We start from the raw sequence: 9,367 nt of genomic DNA, 5'->3' as shown, positions 1-9,367 counted from the left end.
CCCCCTGCTGCCATTCATTTCCTATGGGACAGCTTTCGAAGATCGTCAGGCCGTTTTGTGACATGTCACCTTATGGAGCCCATAAAATCAAAACCGTTCGAGTAATGAAAAAGTTATACAGAAGATCTGATTAGCACGAGTTGATCTGTAATGTGTGCGAGTTTGAAGCTGATGCGGTAAACGTGTAGGAGGAGATGTTTTTTTAGGAAGAGCAGTTTTGAGGCGAAATCTTACTTTGAAAGGGCAAATAGCAAACTTCCTGTTGGATTTAGGTCAGGGGTGTCAGCACGTGATTTGTAGGTCTTGATGAGACGAACACGGCAGTTTTGGTTTCATGTTTCTACGACGTTCCTACGGGCCGTAGCGGCCATTTTTGTGTGCCTAGGTGGCGCTAGAGAGCCCATTTTCACGGTGGCCTCGCTTTTTCTAATGTGTTGTGTTGTGGTCTTTGCATCGCGTTTTTCTAATGTGTTGTGTTGTGGTCTTTGCAGCGCATTTTCTAAATGCTGCGCACGTGTTGTCAAATTGATGAAAATGTTTTCTCAATTTGCTTGTGTTTTGTCTTTTTGCATGTGTTTTCTTAAGTTGCAGTGCTGTGACCTTTCAGGGCCACCGTACATTTTGGCACTTTAGGGGTTAATTTTTGATTTTCTAAAATTTTTCACCAGGTCTCACATGCGTGCCAATTTTGGTGAGTTTTTGAGCATGTTTAGGGAGTCAAATTCCAGCTCAAAGAGGCGGCGGAAGAAAGAATAAAGAATAAACGCAGCAAAAACAATAGGGTACTCGCCCTTCAGCTGAGGTCCCTAATAATAATAAACGTTACAGGAACAAGAGGGACTTCGTCCTTCGGCCGAGGTCCCTAATAAACCTTACAGGAACAAGAGGGACTTCGTCCTTCGGCCGAGGTCCCTAATAAACGCAGCAGAAACAATTGGGTCCTCACCTTCGGCGAGGACTGCTCTCTGAGCAGTGCTCTGCCTTCGGGCTCAGTCCCTAATAAAGATATGGGATATAGTCAAGATGGCACCACCCGAGTGGCAGCTGGTTACAGTAGTTCTGACCCCCCTTCATGGATGTGCAGTATGTGGTTATGAACGAAGCAGTGTGTGGCACCTTTCCTGATCTCATAATTACGAGATCCTTATCTCGTAATTACGAGATCCTTATCTCGTAATTACGAGATCCTGATCTCGTAATTATTTGATCTTTTCTCCTAATTATGAGATCCTTATCTCATAATTAGCCTATGAGATCCTTATCTCGTAATTATGAGATCTTTTCTCCTAATTATGAGATCTTTTCTCATAATTACGAGATCAGGATCTCGTAATTACGAGATAAGGTGTCTAATTTTTTTTATCCAGTGAATGCAATGCGCTTCCGTAGATTTGATATGCAGTCAGTCCATATTGTTGTTTTCACTTTCCTCTCTATTCTGGCTGCATTGTTAAGTTCCTACAGTGTTTTCTGTTTAAAACCCCTTGACTGTGGTTTGGCTTTGTCGTCTTGGTAGACTTGTTAAATCAATCTTTGAAATTCTGTTTTAAACACTTTATCAGCCGAGCAGTTAAAGGCCTTGTTTGTCCTGCCGATGAGGATGATGTAAACCTCCTGAAAGCCATTGGATCTCAATAACCCTCTACTGATGTGTCCCACAAGCTGTGTGCATCTCTCACACACTTTTAAAAACTCTTAAAATAAATCTCTTTCCTGACTGTGTTTCTTTCAAGAGAATTTGTGGCTTTAAATTGTTCTGCGAATCTTATAAGGATAAACTAGCAATACTGCTAATTTTAGTTTTCAGTAAAATTTCTCAGGTCATGTGGCCGGATAGACACACCAGGAGAGACATACCGCACTCAGCGAGAGTTGTTTCATATTTCCATCTATCCTGGTAAGTCCCACTGATCACTTACTGTACATGTGCTGTATAGTCATCATCTATCAGTGTGATACAGTGAGACACAGAAAGACAGGAGGCGTCAAGTCGGATATATGGCATAGTTTTACTTTCACATTTCTTCATTACAGAGTAAATCTTAATTCTAACACAGGTATTTGACAGGTTCTTAACACCGATACATGAGGCTGCATTAGCTAGTGGATACTGCATACACACACACACACACTCACAGAATGACAAAATGACTACATTTTCCACTACAAAGTTCAATGTCCTGTGATTGCCGTGCAGCCACAGAATGTAATGTGACGATGTATAAGAAATGCCTTTAAGCTTTTTTCTTTTTTTTTCTTTCTTTTTTTTTAAACCTGCTTACAGCCACACTCACATTCACACACACATATACACTGAGTCCCCTGTAGTTGTAATGGACATCTGGGTGTCTTACATCCTGTCCTCTCCCACAATATCAGTGCTTGTGCGTGAGAGGAAACCTGGAAAGCATGAGAAAGCTGTGGACGCACAAATCCAAACATTTTGAGGTTACTGAACATCTCTGTGTTCTCTAAATATTTACTGTAGTGGTTGTGTACACATTTGATTTGTTGGCATTGATCTACTCTTAAAATGCTTGGCTGTAGAAGCAGGAACAAGACCGTATACATACATATATTAGACTGATGTGTGTCCAGACTGGGATGGAACTAGCTCAGATATATGTTGGTTCTGGATTTAGCTGCTGCAGCACCATCTGTTCAGAGCATAACTGCCTGACTACAAAACACTTATATCCTTCAAGTGATTATGGTGCATCTATCAGTGCTATGTTCTAATCATAGATCAGGCAGTGCGCTTCTTCATCAAGAAAATCAATTTGACACATACAGACAGCAAAGCAGCAGCCCAAACCAGTCCCAGGGTCCTGTGGAGCCATGATGGCTCTGAGATACAGTCATCCAGTTTGGAGAAGCAGGCTGGAGTCTGACATGGAAGCTCAGCAATGTACAGCTGTGGAGGGGCCAGCAACAAAACCTATTTTAGCCACATAGAAAAATCAATATCAGATTTAGCGACACTATATTTAGAATTTTCACCTATTTACCTTTCCATCAGACAGGCTGTTCTGATAGGGAAGCCATTAACAGCTTCAGTTACTCATCTATACTCTTGTGAAAGCTACCAGACTCCACTGAGAAAACAGTAATTTACTGTTTTAAGTGTTACTGTGTGACTTTGGTGAATCTGAAGTAACTCTTTAAAACACCAAATTCACACAGTATCACAAAGAAAATAACAGTTTGAGGCAGTGGTAGACCAGCAGCTCCTGTGTTCAGCAATGTTAATCCCTCTTTTTTTTCCAATGGAGTCTGGCTTTGAAGAGAGCAATATATTATCTTCATTTTCCCGTTGGAAATCCCTCCCTGACATAGAGGAAAAACAGTAAAATTATTCTAGATAAAGCATACACTCAAACTGATATTGCTTTTTTTGGTGGCTAAAATATGTTTTGTTGCTGAACCCTCCGCAGCAGTACATTGCTTAGCTTTGGTGTTGGACTCCAGCCTTCTTCTCCAAACTGGGGGCAAAATCTGAACTATCCCTTTGACCCTTTGGCCAAATAACCAGTGAGTCATCAGCAGTGAATTCTTCTCTCTTGTCAAACTAAAGCATGCTGCTTGAAAACATTTACAATAAAAAAACATATTCCACCGTTGAACATGATAAACTTGTAAACTTCCTAAGATGGGCCGCACAAAGGTTAGATTTATGTTTTATCAGATGTGTTTTCAAAAAGAGTTTTACATGAGAAGACCACAGTGATGAAGAACTATGCGGTTGGCTTGCAAAGAGTACATCTGATAAACTTCCTCACCTCCAATAAAGAGCATCTAACAGACACTGCCTTAAGCTTTTCAATGACAAGCACCTGGAAACGTCTCCCAGGCACTGGATGAGACCGACTCCAAGATCTAAAAGACTGTTTTAACACTGTAAGTCTCATCCCTGTACCCATCACCTACATAGTGTCCATTCTGTGCTATCCCTCTACTTGAATGGCTTGGGTTAGTCACTGGCGCTCTACACAAGCATGATGGGAATGTCTCAGAAAGCAATAAAGAATACACTGGCACATATTTACATACACATCAAAATATAAACGAGTGGACTAGCTGTTTGAGATGAAAGGCTACTCCTTACAGGGCTTCAGGCGAGGAATCAGGTCATTCAGGGGGGAACGTAAGGTGGCTCATGCTGGAGGGTCTCAAAGAAGATCCAAGGGCCTTAAGTGCATTTTGACTGGGAATGGTAGACGGAAATGAGCAGGCAGAAGAGGCAGAGATCAGAGTTCTGGACCCTCAGGTCTCACTTCATTTGTGGATCCCACCAGAACCACAAAAAATCACGGAGGCCTTATACCAATGTGTGTATGTGTGTGTATCAGGGTATGTGTGTAATAAACAGTGTCACCCATTGCTATTCCAATCCAAAATAAGCCTCTCTCTCCCTCTCTATCTCTCTCACACACACACACACCAACAGTACTATGGAACAGTCAGGATGGAGCAGAATGGGACCCCAGCACAACCATGGGACTGGGACACACACACACACACACACACACACACACACACACACACACACACACACACACACACACACACACACACACACACACACCAGGCCATGCAGGCACCAGCTACACAGGTAAACACCAACAAAAACAAGAATGTAGCATCATGTTAATAAACACGTAGAAGATGAATTGGAATCTAAATCTGGGACAATAAGAATGACAAGAATATCACCGCTGCTGTTCGCAGTGGCTGCTTTTTCCCTTATGTAGATTACACCTTTTTTTAGTCAAAGATTCTCTGTTGGAGGGAGGAGAGGTGTGGCAGAAGGGCTTGAGGGAGAGGTCGCTGGTGGGGATGGTGGGAGTACTGGTTACGGTAGAGGTCTGGACTCTAGAACTGTTGGGCCAGCAACTCGCAGAGACGCCTGGACACAGAGTCCTTGCTGCAGCGGAGAGTCAGCCGGTACATCTGCACGCACATACACACACACACACACACACACACACATAAAGTTACAAGCGCCATTATTTACTCAAGGACAAAAAAAAATAACTTTTTTTAAGCCTTTAGTTGTGCACATTCCCTGCTAATAAAACAATAAACTGAACTATTTAAATAGGCCTGTCATGATAACTACTTTTGTTGTAGGATATATAGTCAAGACACAACTGCGATAAATAATATTCTTGTCATTTTGGGATTATTTTATGACACTGGTTAGGGCTGCACAATATATCAAAAATTTACCTTCACTGCGATATCAACATGTGTGATAAAGTTATGCAAAAGATGGCTTGAGCTGTGAGAAATAGTATGTTAACATGTGCCATGCATTCGCTGCGTGTCAATATACTGGGCCAATCAAATCGAGCCTACTGTCCTAAATGCCCAGATGTAGATCCTAGGGAGTGATTGTGAACAACCAATCTGTGTTGCAACAGTAGCTTGGGTGACTGTACTAGTTTTGAAAGTATATCTCATGTCACAGAAACCACTGAGGGTTAAACTTGTGTTTTGAACGTCATCATAGTGTCCGTGATGTGTCGTGTTTTTGTTCTGCTGCTCTGCACAAATCTGACAACTCTCCGCCCAGCCACCTGATCTCATCTCCACAACTCTGAAGCTGCCGGCGTTTCCTGGAAGATGGTGGGGCGGCACGGAGGTCCCTGTGGACCACAGGTAGACAATAACCTTATATTTCTAAGGTCAGTGTGTAGAATTTAGGGGAATATATTGGCAGAAATTGAAAATAATAATAATGATTTTTTTAGTGTATAATCACCTGAAAATAAGAACCGTTGTGTTTTTGTTACCTTAGAATGATATAGGGAGCAGGTCTTTGTTTATGAAGATCACCATATTGCACTGCCATGTTTCCACAGTAGCCCAGAACAGACAAACCAAACACTGTCTCCAGATAGGGACATTCACATGTTCATGTTTTTACGTTTTCGTGTCAGCCACCATAGTCAGAAGCCCAACTGCAATATGCAGCACCGGAGTTACATTAATATGGAATGTGAAACTGCTTTATTGAGTGTTTCTAGGGGTTTAAATCATCCAGTCTGTTTGTTTGAGAGAGGAAGGGACCTCTGTGGATAATTCAGCTTCTGGTGAAAACCTTCTGAATGTCTGGATCATATGTTCTCGGAGAAATACGGTGAGCACACATTAGCACGTATTGGACTAGTTGCCCGCAGCGCTATGCAGAATTGCATTAGAAAAACATGGATTTGTAACATGAAACTGCAATTTTCAATGTTTTACCGGTTTAATTCACCAGGTCTACTTGTTTTGGAGAGGAAGTGACCTCGATGCACCAATTTGTAACATGAAACTGTTCTTTTCAGTGTTTCTAATCACCTGAATCATGAACACTGAAGGAATTCTGACTTGCAGGAGTTTTTAGCTGGTTGCAATCTGCAATTCAACACCAGAAGCCACCACATTCCCCTAAATCTTGCACACTTCACTTTTAAGATTCATAAAATACATCCGAAAACCTGATGAGAATAAACATAATTTGGACCTAGCCTTACTCTGGTCCTGGGTCAGGTCTCAGTTTAACAGCCGTGTTGTTTAGGTTTGTTTAAAGACCAAAACTGGTCTACTTGATTTCAAAATTGGAGCATGTGTAAAAATAGTACTGAACCAACCAAGGGTTTTTGTTCATAGCTGATATACATACAGTGATAGGATCAGAAAACTGTTCACACATCAGCTAAGCTATACAGCAGAATTATACAATTTCCTCCGAATCTACATTCTCGCATGTAGTGATGAACATGGAAAACACTTGGTCAGGGCTTGACGCTAACTTTTTTCCCAAGGAGCACATGTGCTCCCAAGTTGAAAAAGTAAGGAACTTTAGGGGCACAATGTAAATTGATCAAATAATGTGTTTTCCGTAATAAACTTGATGCAAATAGACATTTACAAGCAAAATTATTTAATGAATTTGTATACAAAATGTACAGACAGGTAAAATCATCAAGTTTTGAAAAAGTATTGCAATTTTTATTTAATTTTGTCTTTAATGTTATTATCTTATACATATTATCTTTGCAATATGATTATCTCATATGATGTTATTACTATCCTAAAACATTCTCCAGGTCCTCTGAAACTCTGCAGGACTTAATTCCACCCTGCCCAGCAGCGGTACCGTGGCAAACGGTCCCTAACTGCGGGGAGAACGGAGCAGGCTTCCCCGGAGTTCCGCCGCTTTTCCCGGTCCCTCTTCTCCGCCACACTTTGACTTATTCCCACCCAGCCGACAGCCTGGCCGGGGAGAACGGAGCAGGCTTCCCCGGAGTTCCGTCGCTTTTCCCGGTCCCTCTTCTCCGCCACACTTTGACTTATTCCCACCCAGCCGACAGCCTGGCTGTGGAGAACGGTCCCTAACTGCGGGGAGAACGGAGCAGGCTTCCCCAGAGTTCCGCTGCTTAACCCGGTCCATCTCCTCCACACTTTGACTTATTTCCACGCTGCCGACAGTGGGACTTATATTCATTGTGCTGACAGTGGCTTGGAAAACCGCCCATAACCGTGTCACACGGGGAAGAGGGAAGAAGGAAGGCGGCTGGAATTCCTCCAACATTTGCGGTTAGATTATCATATTTTTTTACTGACAAAAAATATAGGCTGCTTCGGCTGATTTTTTTATGTGCACATGTGCCCCTAAATATTTTTTACAGTTCTATTTTTAGTCGCAAATACGAGTGAAACGCTCGCACTGTTGGTTCTGGTTGCCTGGCAGCTGTTTGATTAAGAAGAATATTTAGTCAAAACTCTGAAGTCGCGCAAAGAAAAGCTAGAGTATTTGCTGTGTTGTACCTGTGCCTGGGCATTTGGCTCCAGTCTTAGCAGACAGCCGACCTGCTGGCCTTTAGTCTGGATCACTCCAGCACACACGTAGTTCTCTGGGTTTGGATCGACGTTGTCCAGCAGGGCCGTTCCTAGTCCCAGTAGCTGCGCACAAACATATCAGCACACATGCATCAGAAAGGATGAAGGAGACCGTAAAAAGATAATAATAATATCATCATATAGGACATTACTGACAAAACGGCAGTATTCCTTATGAAAAAAGTTGTTTAGACTTATAAATATGGATTTTCATACACTTTGAACACCAATTAAACTTAGGTATCTACCAAAACATGAGAGCCCAGATAAGTTTTTTGTTACTTTACTTTGAACTGTAAATGAAAAGGAAGCATAATCAGCACAACTTATATAATTTAACACCCTTTCTCTTTGGCTGATTGGTAAAGATGCGGTATGTACAAACAATGTATTTAAAATTGTCAATTACAAACAAATCCTTGGTTGTAAGCAAGAATACTGAAGTGTTGGGTGGTGTACATTCAGAAGCACACAGCCAGGTCCCCACACAGCCTTTCTTATGGAGACAGATGTGGCTGGTGAGCTCTGTGATGATAAAAAGTCGCAGGAGAAGCAAACAAAAGAATGAGTAGTTTAATGTGTGTGTACCTTAGCCTTAAGTACTTCAGTGTCCATGCTGTGGTTAGCCTTGAATATCTTTTGGGCTTCTTGCTGAGGCCTGAGGAGAGTTGACACAGGAAAGGTCAGGAGCTTTACCTGGGAAATTCTATGTGCTTTAAAAGCCCCCCCCCCCAAAGCCCCCCCCCCCCCCCCCCCCCCAAACACACACACACACACACACACACACACACACACACTCTTACTGGCTAAGCTGTTTCCAGCGCTGGAAGAAGTCATGTGAGGACATCTCAGTTGGCTGGAAGAACTTGTTGATAGTGACAGGCAGCTTCAGGGTCAGATTCTGCAGCGCTCCACCATATCTGATCATAACACATACACACTGCAGGTCTACATATCCATCTGTATGTTTCTGCCTAAAGTTCCATGTAGACAGGATTGATTTATCTTGTCCAGAGCACATAACTTTAGTTTTTTCCTCTCCCTATACTCCAGTGATAGCCGTTACTAGTTAGTCTTAATCATTTCAAGTGTATCAGCAGAAAAGAATGTGCTTTCAAAGTGTGTTTCTGAGTTAAGGCCTTTGAACACCAAGTCCATATTTTCAGATGTATTTTTTAAATCCGTCATCTGCCAAAAAATCTTAACGCACAGAAACCTTGCACCGTGGGACCAATGCATTGTACTGCTCAATTAGTTGTGAAACTTTGTAATACACTGAAGAAATATATAAACGCAACACTTTTGTTTTTGCTCCCATTTTTCATGAGCTGAACTCAAAGATCTAAAACATTTTCTATATACACAAAAGACCATTTCCCTCAAATACTGTTCACAAATCTGTCTAAATCTGTGTTAGTGAGCACTTCTCCTTTGCCGAGATAATCCATCCCACCTCACAGGTGTGGCATATCAAGAT

At 42.0% G+C, this 9,367-nt stretch overlaps 1 protein-coding gene across 3 annotated transcripts in view; it reads right to left on the bottom strand.

The window, feature by feature from the left end:
- Positions 1-1,990: 1,990 nt before the first annotated feature.
- Positions 1,991-9,367, bottom strand: part of ap2a1 (adaptor related protein complex 2 subunit alpha 1) — a 96,573-nt gene continuing 89,196 nt past the window's right edge. For all 3 annotated transcript variants that reach the window (XM_050070241.1, XM_050070239.1, XM_050070240.1), the window contains 4 exons: positions 8,694-8,810; positions 8,479-8,548; positions 7,819-7,953; positions 1,991-4,950 (listed from right to left, as the gene is read on the bottom strand). In XM_050070241.1, the coding sequence (XP_049926198.1) occupies positions 4,873-4,950; positions 7,819-7,953; positions 8,479-8,548; positions 8,694-8,810 (400 nt within the window). In that variant the 3' untranslated portion in view covers positions 1,991-4,872. The remainder of the gene's footprint in view (positions 4,951-7,818; positions 7,954-8,478; positions 8,549-8,693; positions 8,811-9,367) is intronic.

The sequence above is a fragment of the Epinephelus moara genome, chromosome 18 (genome assembly GCF_006386435.1).
Source record: "Epinephelus moara isolate mb chromosome 18, YSFRI_EMoa_1.0, whole genome shotgun sequence".
Taxonomy (NCBI): Eukaryota; Metazoa; Chordata; class Actinopteri; order Perciformes; family Serranidae; genus Epinephelus; species Epinephelus moara.
The sequence above is the reverse complement of the archived record's forward strand: the minus strand, read 5'-3'. Positions and strand labels throughout refer to the sequence as shown.